Source organism: Carica papaya, chromosome 3 (genome assembly GCF_054855325.1).
Source record: "Carica papaya isolate Zhongbai chromosome 3, ASM5485532v1, whole genome shotgun sequence".
Lineage (NCBI taxonomy): Eukaryota > Viridiplantae > Streptophyta > Magnoliopsida > Brassicales > Caricaceae > Carica > Carica papaya.
In genome coordinates this window covers 25775193-25790649 of record NC_142311.1, presented here as the reverse complement: position 1 = coordinate 25790649, position 15457 = coordinate 25775193, and the positions used below count along the sequence as shown (strand labels likewise).

General features: G+C 32.8%; 2 protein-coding genes across 4 annotated transcripts; both read left to right on the top strand.

Annotated features, from left to right (window-relative positions):
* Positions 1–3217: 3217 nt before the first annotated feature.
* On the top strand, positions 3218–15186 carry LOC110825344 (ER-based factor for assembly of V-ATPase). 3 transcript variants are annotated; one of them, XM_088216336.1, is made up of 6 exons: positions 3362–3501; positions 5816–5927; positions 11834–12122; positions 12498–12633; positions 14685–14770; positions 14864–15186. In XM_088216336.1, the coding sequence occupies exons 2-6, from the start codon at positions 5893–5895 to the stop codon at positions 14990–14992; spliced, it is 675 nt and encodes a 224-aa protein (XP_088072462.1). In that variant the 5' UTR covers positions 3362–3501; positions 5816–5892; the 3' UTR covers positions 14993–15186. The 3 variants fall into 3 exon arrangements, with proteins under 3 accessions (XP_088072463.1, XP_088072462.1, XP_088072464.1); XM_088216337.1 differs by lacking the exon at positions 5816–5927 and having other exon boundaries at positions 3218–3501; XM_088216338.1 differs by lacking the exons at positions 3362–3501; positions 5816–5927 and adding an exon at positions 7619–7759.
* On the top strand, positions 5934–7346 carry LOC110811400 (Pentatricopeptide repeat (PPR-like) superfamily protein). Its single transcript, XM_022037897.2, has one exon. It carries the CDS (start codon positions 5973–5975, stop codon positions 7344–7346), a length of 1374 nt encoding a protein of 457 aa, XP_021893589.2. The 5' UTR covers positions 5934–5972.
* Positions 15187–15457: the final 271 nt, after the last annotated feature.

The window sequence follows — 15457 nt, the reverse complement described above, 5'->3', positions numbered from 1 at the left end:
AAATATAAAAGTATAACATGTGTTATGTTACAGATTATGTATGAATTTCATGATCTCTATGATGTTATTGTCTCTATAGGTTATTTTCATAAATCTCACTAAGGTAAGTAGACAGTAAGGGTTTTATTATTGATAAATGAATTTGTAAAAAAAAATGTGCTCCATTGGTTGTTTTTATTTTTCTACCAACCTTTACTTCTGTGGCAGTGATATAATGTGACGTCTTTACTGGGCTAGTGTAGCTCATTCCTTACTTAACCATTTCAGATCAAGAGGACTTGGTTCCCAAGCCCGTTCCGCAGGAAGACGGCGAGTAGATGCCTAAATATCTTATAGTTTTCCTTATAGTATTCATTTCTAGTATTTCCTTTAGTTAACTTATTCTTTGATATTGTTAGTACGTTTGGATTATTGTGTAAGGAATATTAATCAAACTTTTATTTCGTTTCCGTACTCAGAATTTTTATATATATTTTTTTTAATTTTCGGGGCTGTTACACCAAGTCTCCATACTCTGTTCGGTATAAGACAACATTCACGGTAGGGTTCTATATGAACTTGGTCCGTCTACCATCTCCCAAGATATCTAGTGAGGCTATCACCTTATCTATTTATTAGATCACATCTCATTCCTATTTGTCTTTAGTCTCCGTCACCAAATCAAACAGAAATACATAAACAAGTAAACATGTATCCGACAATACAATCATAACTTAGATCCCAAAAACAAACAGTGGTTAAGTAAAGCAGTAATACATGCATTTAAACCATATAATATATAAACCAGGTACGACGGCAGGTGGCGACGGTCGGCTCCCCAGCGGCTAGGTTGTCTTCTCCGACGAGGGGCTCTGGCGGTTAAAGTTTGGGTTTGGGTGCGGATGGGGTTATTTATACCCATCCGCTTTTGATCTGGGTCGTCCATCACTTTTAATCTGGACCGTCCGATCGCAATTAAATAGAGATAGAATCTGCGCCGTTCATCGCGATTCAATCTGGGCTGTCCGTGCGCGATGCAATCTGGGCCGTCCGTGCGCGTTTTTAATCTGGACCGTCCGTGCGTGCGAGAACGGATCTCAGCCGTTCGATCGCGCGCACGCGGATCGCCCACATGCCCCCCCTCCCCCCCCCCCCTGTGGCCTCCCGCGTCAGCGTCTCTACCACCTGGCGCGTCCTGGTTGGTCGGGGCTACTGACCGGGCAGCTGACGTAACGTAACTTTTTTAAATTACGTTTTGACTCTCGGTTTCTGATTTTTCTTTCAAAAATAACTCATAACCCAAATTTTCACCCATTTTCTCCAAAATTGTTTTCAATTAAATCTCTAACCAATTTTTTACCCTTTTTATTATTATTATTATTATTAAATCAAATTAAAATTAAATTAAAATTATATAAATAATAATTATATTTATATATATATAAATAATAATAATTAAAAAAGAAAAAAGAAAGGTTGGGTGTTACAAATATAGTAAGAAAGCTTTAAGGGGAATAAGAGAGATTCTTAAATTGGGAAGGAGAATGATTTAAGCTTTTTGAACAATATTTTAAGTTTTTTCTATTTTTTAATATTTAAAATAAAAAATAAATACTTTTAAAATAACTTTAAAAGTTTGGGGATTAAATATCCACAAAAGATATTTTTTGGACTATATTATAATATTAAAAATAATAAAGTACCATATACTAATATACCTTATGTTAAATCCTAAAATTTCTAAATAAGTTAACATTTTTGTTTTTGTCTAAAAAAATTGTTAATATGTTATTATATTTTTTAATTATTCGCCTTTTATAAAATGTTTATAACCTTTTTAAGAGTCTATTCATACAAATAGTTTTTACAATAAATTAAATAAAATAAAAAAACTCAATTTAAATAAAGTTTCTATAATATCGCCTTTTTGTTCAAGTTTTAAATAATTAGAACTTTGAACATTTTAGATAACTGAATATTTTGCTTGACTTAAAAATTAGGACAACCTACTAGGGACGAGGTAAATTAGGTTCTTTAAAACTTTTAAGCTTTTAGTAGTTATTTATCAAACTTTCTTTTTATGCAATTTTGTCTAAAGTCAAGAGGAGTTCTCTTGTAAGAATATTTTCACTAATTAATATGTGTAAAGTAGTGAATAATAATTAAAATTATTTTTTTAATCAAGTTCTTAAAAAATGATAATAATAATATGAATAAATAACAATAAGATGATTAATTTTATAAATAAATCCTAAAGTGTATAAATTGGAATGTGAATTAGGATGTGATATAAAATTGTATTAAATAATAATTTAAACATAAAACAAAAAAAAAAAGAGTAAGAGATCACAAACTTTTTTATACAAATTTGATCATATCATTTGTGCCAACATATTCTCTCTCAATATAACTGTTTGAGTTTCTATTATTTTTTTTAATCAGTTATAATATGTTAATTGTTATTGATGTCTAAATCACTAACTATTTATATAAAAATTTTGATAATTTTTTTTTATCTTGATTTTTCTTATACTATTAGTTATTCTTGATGTTTAGCTCACTAATCACTAATTTTTCTTTACTTAGAAAGTCAATTAATATTGTTATTATAAAATTGAATTTATATCATTCATTAAAAGCAATTAATTTTGTTCGATATATGTATATATAGTTTTGTTATATATGTAATTATTATATGAAAAATATGCAATATATTACAATAAAAAATTGATTTTTGATACATTTATTTTATTACAATATAAACAGAACATCATGATATACTATGTCATAACATGTTAGTTTAATTAATTAATTAATATTTTTACTTTATCATAGTAATTTATTTACATTTATTTAACTAAAATTTCTTAACAAATTAATTTTTTTAGAAGAAGATTTTAATGTGTTATTTTCATTTTTTTTTTAAAAAAAAATATTAATCTTCAGTAAAATAATAATTAAATTTAAAGTTTGTAGCATAATTTAAATTAAATAAAATTTTATAAATTAAATTTGAAAGAGTCTGATTTTTATAATTATATTTATTTAGTTTTTAATTAAATATAAAAATACAAAAAATAAATATTTAAATCTTAAATAAAATACTTTTTAATTCAAAGTTATATAATGTCTCTTTAATTTAAATTGGAAATATTAATTAAAATTTTATCCCTCATTTAGTTTTTACAGAGCTGTTCATATACACACAACTGGTATTTTATTATTTTCCCTTCTCACTTCTTTCTCCCTCTCGAAATCAGCAGAGCCAGAGGCGCTCCCTGCTCGGCTTCCTCAAATCATCTCATCATCTTCACGCCGCTCGTTGCGGCAAAGCCAGATATTGAACTTCTCTCTCTCTCATCTCTTTTAACGTTGGAAGAAGAGCTGCCTGCGGCCGCGGCTGCGCCTCCTGTGTTCTTCACAGCAGCTTGCTCTTCATGTCTTCTTCGTAGTAGGGGGTCTTCACGGCTAGCAATCCATCTCTTCCCAGCTTCTGAAGATTTTTGTGCCTTTCCCTTTGAGGTAGTTTCTCAGTTTGGATCTTATGTGGTATAAATTTTAATTTTGAAATGCCTTCTTATTCCTAGTGAGTAGTGACGATCCAATTCAAATAGATTTCAAAAATTTCTTCATATTGGGATTATATCAAAGAACAAAGAAACAGGGATCGCTCAATAATTTTGATCAAACTGTAAAATGCACTGACCGTTCAAGAAAAAAAAAAAGAAAAGGGAGCTGAAATTGCTCCAGTTCCCTCCATTCTCTCGGCTCTCACGTTTCCCCAACTGAAAAAATAGATAATTGAGATTGTAAAATACCCTTGTATCCTTCCCTTTTCCCAACTTGAAGTAATTGTAACTAATTCAATAGGGATAGGCAGGAAATCTCTTACGTTCTGCAGCTTGTTGTGATTGTTGTGGAGTATGACTTGAAATTCGTAATCAATGATGCTCAGCAACACGGCTCAGATGTTTAGGTCTCTTACTCATCTTCCTGTTATTTGGTTATTTTTACTCTTTAATTCAGTGCCCAGGACTTGAGCCCTCTCAACCCATTTATTTTCAAAGCAGGGAGAGCTTCCATGCAAAGAATTGTTTATCATGAGGATATTATGTTGATGATATAACCAGATAATACCCCTTTCAATTCTTTAGGAATGCAAATAAGGAAAATGTTTTCTAGATTTTATTATAAAATTTCATATTTGTGTTTTTTCTTTTTGCAAGTTGTAGTTTTTTTACTAGTACTAAAATTATTTTTATCTGTTTTATTATGTTATTTTATTTTTTTATTGAGTTTAATTGTATTGAAATATTATTTTAAATTATATTTTTTAATTAATGTTTAAGATTTTTAATTAAGTTTAATTATTTATTTGATTTTATAACATTTTTTAAAGATAAAAACGGATAAATCGGGTGTGTTTTTGGTTGCAAGGTGGGTGGGGGTGGGTGAGTGAAGAAAGGGGTGCACAGGTAATTGAGATGGGTGATGGTAAGATTGTTTACCCATGAGGCAGGTGGTGGATAAAGAGCTTTCTACTCGCTCTGGGTATTGGGTGGGTATTGGTATGCAAATTTTATAGCTCGATGGGCATAGGGGTTGACAAACTGCTCATTCCTAGGCGTGACACGGAATCCTTGACTAACACATTAGCTATAACCTTCTGTTATATATTTGTCTTCTGACCCGAACATTCTCGAGAATTTGGTTTTAAATTGATGAAAAAACATGCTAGCTTTTTGAAAGTCGAACGGATCTTTATTACCCACAGTTCCCTTGGGATATAGAAAACAAGATTCCTGTTTTCTTGACTGCTTCATGTTCCTTGGGGTCTTTCTAATATTTGGCACTTCTCTTGAAAAATCCAGTGATAATGACAGGGTAGGAAGTAAACAGTTGACTTGATTTAGACGATTCTAAAAGCTTCATTCAAATCACGGACATTTCATCAAATTATGTTAAAGGTTAAATAGATGCAATATAAAAGTCTCATTCTGCAAATGGAATAAACAAGAATAGATTAAGGGAATCTTTTTCTAGCATCTTGTTCTTTGCTTGAAAAATTAAAGTGTTTAAAGTTAGCTCTACTGTCTAAAGACTAGGCATGTGCTAAAGTATTGACTTCAAAATTAGGTATTCTTAGTCATGTCAAAATCTGTTTTGAATGTCCAGTTGAGGGAATGATCATATATGCTGTCTATGATGCATATATAGAAGGAGAAAGGTGGCTTTATTGGATGTGGTTTCAATATTTTGAGAAGGCTGAAACTGGCTACTTTACTTGCCATTGTTGTTTGGATGTGTGGGAAAAAAATGAAGCCCAAGGACTGTAATTTGCTTAATTTGGCAAAGGTCTTTCTTTTCATAAGTTTGAGAAGTGGACTGAATGGAATAGGATAAAATTATAATTTTTATGTGCATGTAGATTTATAATATAAAATAAAGTAATTAGTTTAATTTTAAATGATTGGAAATAGGATAAAAATTGAGCAGTATTATAGTCGAAAACTATTTTTCCGATTTTAATATTTGTATACATTTATCTTTTTATAAATGGACGGTATCCTTTTGGTACTTTTTTTATACTATTCTAACTTTTATCTAAAAAAAAAGATATTTTTATACATTTATGCATCAAAATATATTGGCACTTAAAAGTAAAAGACATTTAACAAATAAAAAAATGGGACAAGAATTTAAAAAGTAATAAAATCTATTCTTTAAAAAGAGAAAATTTCCTTTGGAAAACAAAAATCCAGCAATTTCCAGATTATCTCGATTGAAGAAGTAGTTTTCCCATTTACATTTATGGCTTCTGCTGCTTCTTTCCCAGGTCTACGAACCTAATATCTGGAGCGGCAATCATTGGCATCCATCTCTTATGTTGATCTGAGTTATGTTTATGTCTGGATGTCTTACAATATGCTTCCACTTCACTCATGGAGGTTGATTGATTTATTTGTTTTTGTTTATTGAAGTTAATGTAAAACATGGTCTGTAGATTACCAAGTAGGTTGTTGAACATATGCATATCTTCTCTCTGCAAAGCCCGTAAGTTGGAGAAAGCTGAAGTGGTTTTAGTTGATAGTATAAGATTGGGAATCCTACCGGATGTGGTAACATACAATATACTTGTTGACGCATATTCTCGATTCGTTAGCGTCGATGCAGGATATTCTATTCTTCACAGAATGAAAGAGGCTGGTCTTAGTCCAAACGTTATAACATACAATTCTTTGATATCTGGTGCTGCTCGGAGACATTTATTATCACATTCTCTTCATTTGTTTGATGAAATGCTTCAATCAGGTTTACTTCCAGACATATGGAGTTACAATACTTTGATGCATTGTTTCTTTGAATTAGGAAAACCAAATGAAGCCATTAAGGTTTTTCATGATATCATACTCCTTAATCTCTCTCCTTCCTCTGCAACATTTAACATTGTGCTACATGGTCTATGCATGAAGGGGTTTGTAGATAATGCCTTTATGTTATTTAGAAATTTACAGCACCATGGATTTGTTCCTCAAGTAGTTACATACAATATCATTATCAATGGGTTGTGCAAGGCTGGCAGACTGCAAACTGCAAGGAGGATCCTTAAGGAGCTTCAAGAGTTCGGTCATGTACCAAATGCTATGACGTACACTACACTTATGAAATGCTGTTCCAGATCCAAGCAGTCTGAACAAGGACTTCAGATATTGTTGGAGATGAAGAACAGAGGATATACTTTTGATGGCTTTGCCTATTGCAGGGTAATTAGTTCTTTGGTTAAAACAGGTAGGGTAAAAGAGGCGGTGGACTACATGGACCAGATGGTGAAGAGTGGCGTGGACCTTGATCTTGTGGCATATAATACCGTAATTAACTTGTACTGCAAGCAAGGTAAGTTGGAAGCTGCTTTTGAGTTGTTGGATGAGATAGAAAAAAGAGGTTTGGGATGCGATGAATATACCCACACAATTATGATAGATGGATTGTGCAAGGCAGGTAATCTTGAGGGAGCCTTGAGACATCTGGGACGCATGAACTTGCTGGGCTTTGGTTCAAACTTGGTTGCTTGCAACTGTGTTATTGATGCCTTGTGTAAAGCTGGTCAAATTGATTGTGCAATGAAATTGTTTGAATCAATGGAGATTAAGGATTCATTTACATACACCTCCTTAGTCCACAATCTTTGCAAGGCTGGAAGGTTCCGTAGGGCATCCCAGCTTCTGTTGACTTGTTTAAGAAGTGGCCTGAAAATATTGAAACCTGCTCAACGAGCTGTAGTTAATGGTCTCAATAATTTGGGATTGAAAAGAGAAGCGAAGAAACTTAGGTCCAAAATTCGTGTGGCCAGGATATTACATCACTAATTTGACAATTTACGTGCTGAATAGTTGGAAGGCTTCTCTTATAATGTTGTTGACTTGGAATCAGAGATCCTTCTATTTTAGTGTGGTTTGTAAATGTCCCCTGTTGAAAGTTAACACAGGGCTGGTAAGACTTGATCCAGGGGATGATAGTAATGAATCTGGGAAATGGATGAATGACAGCCTAAAACCATATTTTCGTGCATATCCCTGGCATTTGTTAAATTGAATGTCCCACTCTACCAGAAAACTTTTTGGAGTATTGAGAAACAAGTTGTCTAAAATAATGAACAGTGCTGTTGACGTTCTATTTTTTCTCAATTGAACGTGTAGAATTCTCACTGCAATGATAATGGGAACTTTTTTGTTCTAGAATGTACATTAGAAGCAGCACAAATCATTGGAAACTTAACCATGTAAGTTGTTGCTTATTACTTGACTATTTATTTATGTAATGTGCTAATGAGATAGTTCTCTTAATTCCTCTTTTTTGTGATTATTATTGTAGTAATGTCATCTAGGTGGCAATTTAACATGGAAGTGGAAAGGTCCTATACTTTCAACCAAAGGCTCAACTGTCTTAGTTCTAATACTTCAAATGATTGTGGTGTGGGACAACTAATTTTGGAACCAACTTTTCTTGGGAAGGAATTAAATTTTGCCAATTGATATAGGACAAGTAGCATTGATGCTAACTTGTCCAATGATAGTTTAGAATTTGGAGGAAGATAGATGAGAAATAGAGGTAGTTCAAAAGCAATTTGGAGATCAATGTGAAAAAATGTAGAGAAGTAAACTAAGTATGATGGGTTAGACAAAATAATAATGAGGAGAACAAACACATAGATAAAAGGAAATAAAACCCTAAAAATTTCTGAACTCCTTGTTGTCTATGTAATTGTGTCATTAGTGTTAGCAATAGGTCTTTTTGAAAAAGTATTAGCCATAGACATTGGTTACAGTTAATAAAGAAAATATTAAATAATGGAAGAGAGAGTCAATAATTTTTTCCTTCTAGAAACTTTTTTTTGCATTGGCCCGAATGAAAATTGGGTTTATGTGTGTTTTTCCTTTCTTGACAGGGAAGAAAACGGGTCATGCAATTTTGTTTTTTTTTTCTTTTTTTTCAAAGTTTTCCGAAAAAGAACGATAAGTTCACTTTGATACCAACTGATGGAGAATTAGCTTTGGAACTAACTTGTTTGCAAGAAGTTAAGGAATTAGAGGAATAAAGTAGAAAAATGGAAGAATAGATAAAATCAGAAGAAATTAGAGATGGAATGAAACAAATACTTGAAGAATGCGACAAAACATGATAAGATAGATAGAACAATAGCTAAATACATTTTGTGAAAGAGGTAATAACCTGCCTAGATTATAAGATTTTCGGAATTTAATCCAAACAAATTGAAATGCTGTTACACTATATTGGGTTGAGGAAAGTGGAGAGAAAGGAAAGGGAAGGATGAGATATTCACCATTCTTCCACTTGTTTAAATAAAAAAAAAATTAATAAAGAAAACGAAGGAACCATCCCTCCCTTTCCTTAAAATTCTAATTTTTTAATCAATCCAAATTAGAAAAAAATGAAGGAAGACTAAATCCCTTAAAAATTTTAAACGGAAATTTTTTGTTTTGTTCTTAACCAGCTAATTGGGATAAAATGAAGAGGGTGGATGAAGGCGTGCATTACAACGTCTTCCTTTGTGGTGATGGTTAATGGATGATTTTCTTCTTTTTTCAGGGCGTCTAGAGGTTTAAGGCAGAGAAACCTTTTATCCCCCCTTTTGTTTATTATAATTATGGAAGCATTGAGTAGATTGTTGGAGAAAGCCACGGAGGAGTTGTTGAAGGTTGTGAAGGTGGGTAGAGGTGGTCATCAAGTGAAGATATTGTATTTGTTTTTTGTTGATGACACATTGATTTTCTAACAACTCGAAGAAAGGACGTTATTGAACCTTTAATGTTTACTTTTGTGCTTTCAAGCAAGTTAGAGGTTAGATATTAGTCTGAATAAATTTGAAATGGTGAAGTTTAGTGTCAGGGGGTATGGGTATAGGCTTGTGGTTGTTTTGGGTTGTGACTCTGTTAAGCTTCCCATAAAGTATTTAGGGTTCCCATTAGGGGCGAGATATAAAGATGCAAGTGCATGAGACCCAATGACTGAGATGTTTGAGAGAAGACTTGTTAGGTAGAAGAGGAATTGACTCTCATCAAAAACACTCTAACCAATCTTCCTATATATTTTTTATCTACATTGACTATTCCTGTGAATATTACAAAAAAGTTGGAAAAAATTTAATGTTGATTTCTTTTGGGGGATGATGAGAGGAGTAGGAGATATCATTTGGTAAAATGGAATGAGGTAAAGAAGCCTCTGGAGTTGGGGGGTTTGAGACTTAGATTGTTTGTTGACATGAACATGGCCTTGCAAGAGAAGTAGTTATGAAGATATATGAAGGAGGAATGAAGGTTATGGAGGAGAGTTATCGATGCGTGTTGGGATGTGGGGAATGGGAGAGGGGTAGATAGAGAAGTAGTGAGGCCCCATGGGATAGGTTTGTGGAGGAAGATAGGGTTGGGGAGACAATAGTTTTTGGAGTGTATCCAATGAAAATTGGGGAGAGGAGATAAAATCCGGTTTTGGGATGACAACTGGATAGGGAGGGGCAATCTTCGAAATCAATTTCTAAGGATATATGCTATTGCTCAAAGGAAGAATATGGTGGTGGAGAATGTGTTCAGAGGGGATAATGGAAGAAGGGTATGGAATATGAATGTGTCAAGGAATCTTAATGATTGAGAGATTGAAGAATATGTGGCGTTATTCTAGTTGTCGTTCAATATGCAATTGAGTGATAATATGGATAGAGTTGTGTGGAAACTGAAGAAGGATGGCGAGTTCACTATTAAATCATTCTATAATCACCTAGTTAAGAGGGACAAGGAAGGGCTCAGGTTCCTTGCTAAACAAATTTGGAAAGTGAAGGCACTTCCGAGAATTGGCTTGTTCGTATGGGAAGCAGGACGAGAATGTATTCTATCGATTGACAAATTGGTGAAAAGTCGTAAAATCCTGATAAATGGTTGTTATGTGTTCAAAAAAGAAGTTGAATTGTGCAATCACTTACTTCTTTGGTGTCTAGTGGTGTATAACATTTGAACTATGATATACGGTCTATTGGGTATTAAATTGGGTTACTACAGGTATAGTTAGAGATGAATTATGAGCTTGGGATAGATTCCTACAAAGAAGAAATTTGTAAAGTTTATTTTTTTAACTATTCCTTGGATGATGTGGAAAGAGAGGGATAATAGAGCGTTTGAAGGGTGTGAGGGAGAAATAGTCAGAGTTAGAGATAAGATACATATTTTTATGTCTTTAATTTTGGGTCATGACATATATAGGTGGGAGAATTTTGGGAATGTCATTCATTTATTAATTGAGATGTAAATATTTTGTATATGGGTGATACTCTCTTGGTGCCGTGTTTTCATAATGCATTCTTTTTGTCTCAAAAAAAAAAAAATCAAGGACGACTTCCCTTTTTGTTCAGCGAGTGTAGGTATCAAATGGTGATCCTATCTATGCATCTTTGTTCATTTTAGCACATTCTTAGGTAATTTCTCTTAGAAGCTTATGTGGAAACTAAAATTGCTTATGTAGTAATCTCCTAAAATTGCTTTCTTTGGTAGAAAGGTGGTGAAAGGAAGGATAATAACTATTGATAATCTTTAGAAGAGGGGAAGATTTTAGTTAATGAATGCTACTTCCATATGAAGGCAGCTGAGACTTTGGATCATCTTCTTCAGTTGTCTTTCTTGTCTTTCTCGAGTTCTTTGGTTTGAATTGGGTAATGACAAGCTCTGGGACAAAAAAAGAATTAAGCATGAAGCATATTGGGGTAATAGGCGCAAGAAAATACTCATCTTTTTCTTATCTTTGATTGTCTTGTGGGTCATTCAAAAGGAAGGAAATAGGACTTTTGAGGGCTTAGTTTCTCCCTTTACTAGACTTAGGATGGATAGTTCTAAAATTTGGTTTTCGTTTAAGGGTCATCTTCTTTCGCATATGTGATAGCCTCTTGTATCTTGTTGATATAGGTAGATTCTTTCTCTCTCTAAAAATAATAAAACAATGTTTGCAATTTTTATATTTCTTTTATTTGTAACTTATTATTTATCAACTCAGTGCAGTTTTCCCAAAATTGATATCTATCATATATATAAGAAACAAGTTACCAAAATATTTTGAAGAAGATAATGATTAAGATTGTTTAAAGGTACATGTAAATTTTCTCTTTAGATTGAAAAGTACAAAGAAATGTTGCATATTATCTTTTCAAACTATTAAATTGAGCTGTAACTGAGGATAACATAAAACTAATGAAACCATTGATAGAAAAAAAACACTTAATAATTTCTCAAAAAAAAAAAAAAAGCAAAACGATAGCATTTTCCTCATCCATCTATTGTTTTCTGATCATCAGATCAAACAGCCAAAATCAGAAGATGAGCACCACTAATCAGAAGACAGCTCCGGGACTGATCATATCCACCACTGAATCTATTCATTCATTTCTCCTTTCTGCTTCCAAAAATCTCCATCTCTCTCAAGAACTTAAAGAAATTGCTTTGGATCTCTCCTTGCAGAAAAGTGTGCCTTACCAGTCAATCCGAGCTATATGGATGGGACTGCATCCCTCTACTCGGCCTGAGTTGCTTCAGATTTTCTCTGGATCCGAGTTCATCTTTATCAGTCCAAAACCTAGGGGAAAGGTAATTGTGCTTTCCTTCTGAAAGGAACTTTGTCCACTTTTGTTTGGTTGGTGGGAAAACTTAGGAAAGGGAAAGAAACTCCTTTACTTATGCATGATCCTTTCATGCATGTTCTTGTGAATTTTTCCTATTAGTTAAATACTAAACTACAACGTGAAAAGTTCCATTTCTTTTGTTTTCCTATATTTTTTCCAAAACCAGGAGCATATGGTACCTTTGGCCATTAAGGCTAGCTACATCCTTTTCCTTTGTTTCCTTGCTTTTACTAAATTTTAGCAGGATATTTCCACTGTTTTCTTTTTCTCTTTTCTCTTGCATTTTTTAGTTAGCAAACAGAGAGTTATTCTTGTGTCTTTATTTAAATCGAGGTTCCAGAGTGAAGAACTCAAACAAAGATTGAGGAAGCTAGCAGAAGTAGCCGAGAGGAATGAATATCGCGAGCTTGTTAGGGATATAACTCCGAAGGATACAAATGAACCATTCTCTTCTTACAAGGATCAACTTGGTTTTGGTGAGCGTTACTTTTTTCCAAATAGAATGACATGTTTGATTTTTTTTTCATATAAAAACCCATAAGTTTTTTACTGTGTGGTATGGTTGAAGCTCATGTTTTTATCTTAGTCAGGAAAAATATTTCAAATTCAGAACTAATGTCGCTATGTTAGTGATTCATCTAGAGTAGTAATCTTAATGTCTTCTGGTAAGTCATGAATATTAAAGGTCCATGCAGCTTTTATGTGCATACCATCTTTCTTGAAAACCAGGAAACAAATCAGACATTGTTATGTTGAAAACTTCAGAGTCAGTTCAAATGTATAAAAGAAAATCCTTCGGGGAATTACATTAGACTATGTTTTTTATATGGCCATGACTTTAAAATCTCTTATTTGTTGTTACCATCTACTGCTGTTTTTGTCAAGAAGAATTGTAGAAATGTATGTAGGAGGAGGTGCATAATATCTTTAAATTTGGACAAAGTAGGATTACTTTTCCTCCTTGTGGGATTTGGGTTCAAGGTAGGGCTTTTTAGGTATTAAACCACAAATTTAGGAATTAGAGTTTGATGGATAGAAAATAATTAAAAAGGTATCTAGGAGCCACACCTAGGGTCTGTTTACCATTACACCTAATCTAAGAGTTCTATTCCATCACACAATCATATGGAACAGCTACGCTAAAAAATTTTTGTATCTGTATTTGATAATGGCTTCCTAATTATTGGCATCATGGAGGAGCTTATGAGGCTTTAACTTAAATCATAATCTAAATAAGCTATAGCTAGAAATTCTAATGGAGTAGTAAAAAGAAATCAAAGCATAAATAGGATTCTCATACTACTCTGGCCCTATTCTTATCCATATTGTGACAGCAAATTATTGTTGGCAAAAAATACAATTCTCAGTCTTTTTAGAAAATCCAAGTTAAAATCCAATTTCTTAGCCATTCTAATATTTCTTTTTCTTTTTGCAGAAATAGATTATTAGAAAGGGCTGAGAAAAGTACTATACTAGAGGACAAGGAATCCTCCTAAAACAATTGCACCCTCTTGGTGCTTATGAATACATACACTTTTTATTTCAAAAAAAGAAATCCTCCTAAAACAAGGAAAAGAAAAAGAAATACATCAAAACACACATCTCAGTCTGGAAAGAGAGAAACAACAGGGCTTTTGAGGGGTTTGAAAAAGATTTTAATAGCATAAAAAATAAATGGTTTTATTATTTTGGCTCTACTGTTTTAGGGCATAAGTTAGAATGTTTCGAAGATTTAGGTTATATTGTAAATATGCTAATTGACATGTAAATTTTTTGTAAATGGGTGGTGCTCCCTTAGCACTTCACATTAATACATTTTCTCTTCTTATATTTAAAAAAAAAAAACACTCATCTCAGTCCCTTTTGCAAGATGACCAAAGAGACATCTATAAAATAACTATGAAGCCTTTTAGCCCACAAAATAGCAAAGAAAACCATTCTGTCATAAAGGAAAAAGGAGTGCCACGACCCCTGAAAATCCTAGTGTTACACTCCAACCACAAGACCAACAAGCCAGCAAAAATAACTTTATCTCCAGAGCACACCAAAATCCGTAATGGGTGGTCTCCACTTCAAGGAAAGAAGAATATTTGTCTTCAAGCTAGGGGTCACCCTATGGTGGATGATGCAGATACCATTGATCCTTTTGATCTTTTTGATCTTTTTTCTATGTGATCTTTTGCAAGTGGGTTGCACACCCTTGTTGCTCTTTTAACATATTTTTCGTTTTATTCTCTTTTCCTTGTTGCTTTTTAACACATTTTTCATTTTATTCTCAAAAGAAAAATTAGAGTATACAATTTTGTTTTGTGTACTCCCATACTTTTTTTTTTTTTTTTTTTCTTGAGGAATTAGTACAATCCGTACTTTTAGTATGGCAAATACTACCTAAGATTTCATGATTGTCTTTTTTATTTTTCTTTAAACTGTAAATTTTGTCCACATTTCCTGTTTGTATTTAGGATTTCTCATCCATGAGCTTTACATTGTCATTTCATGCCCTGATCTGGTGTTTGAAAAACCGCAGGTTTACACGTCGCCCTTATAATGTTAACAGGCTATTTGGTTGGATATGCAACATTCAGAGCTTTGTTTAGTCACAATTCTGCTATGGTAGCATTGAAAACATAGTCCCTTTTCTTCTATTTGCTTTTAATCTTTCTGGCATTATTGGAACTGATTGTCTGTGAATTTTCTTTTACAAAGAGTGCTGCTGGAGGCATTCTCGGACTTGTTATGGGGATGCTTGTGGAAACATTTCTTTTCATCATCAGAACTTCTGATCATGAACGTAGCTCATCATTGCACAACTCCAGGATGAAGAAGAGTCAGTAATGTTTTGGGGTACAATTCCAGAATGCAACATTCCTGCTCCATTTGACACATGAAAATAAGTTTGTAGTTTCTGTTTTCCTATTTCATAAAAATATAATTGAAAAAGAAACATGCATGTTGGAAGGTATTGGATGGGATGGGATTCAATTAGACGTAAAACAAATGTCTAGTAGTTATAAAAAATATTTTGTTTATACTCTCAAGTCCATGTGATATTTTTTTAGTAGGTAACAGAGTTTGCCTACCTTTTCTTTGACGGTATGAGAATTATCTACTTGAACTTACAATATATTTGTACTTTGAGTCAAAGTTTTTTTTTAAAAAAAAAAAATAGAAAATTTTGGGGAATTTATATACAAATTTATATTTACTTAAGCTAAAAATCTGTAAAAATTTCGAACTTATTTGTTTCATTTTGTTTATAATTTATAATTATATTTATTATTTATGTCTAAAACATAATAA

What these genes read in the sequence shown, in the direction of transcription:
- LOC110811400 (XM_022037897.2), top strand. Translation starts at nt 5,973, where the DNA reads ATGGTCTGTAGATTACCAAGTAGGTTGTTGAACATATGCATATCTTCT.
- LOC110825344 (XM_088216336.1), top strand. Translation starts at nt 5,893, where the DNA reads ATGTCTTACAATATGCTTCCACTTCACTCATGGAG. An exon ending in CTTCCACTTCACTCATGGAG is followed by an intron (nt 5,928 to 11,833) that starts GTTGATTGATTT and finishes TCTGATCATCAG; the next exon opens with ATCAAACAGCCAAAATCAGA. An exon ending in GTCCAAAACCTAGGGGAAAG is followed by an intron (nt 12,123 to 12,497) that starts GTAATTGTGCTT and finishes TCGAGGTTCCAG; the next exon opens with AGTGAAGAACTCAAACAAAG.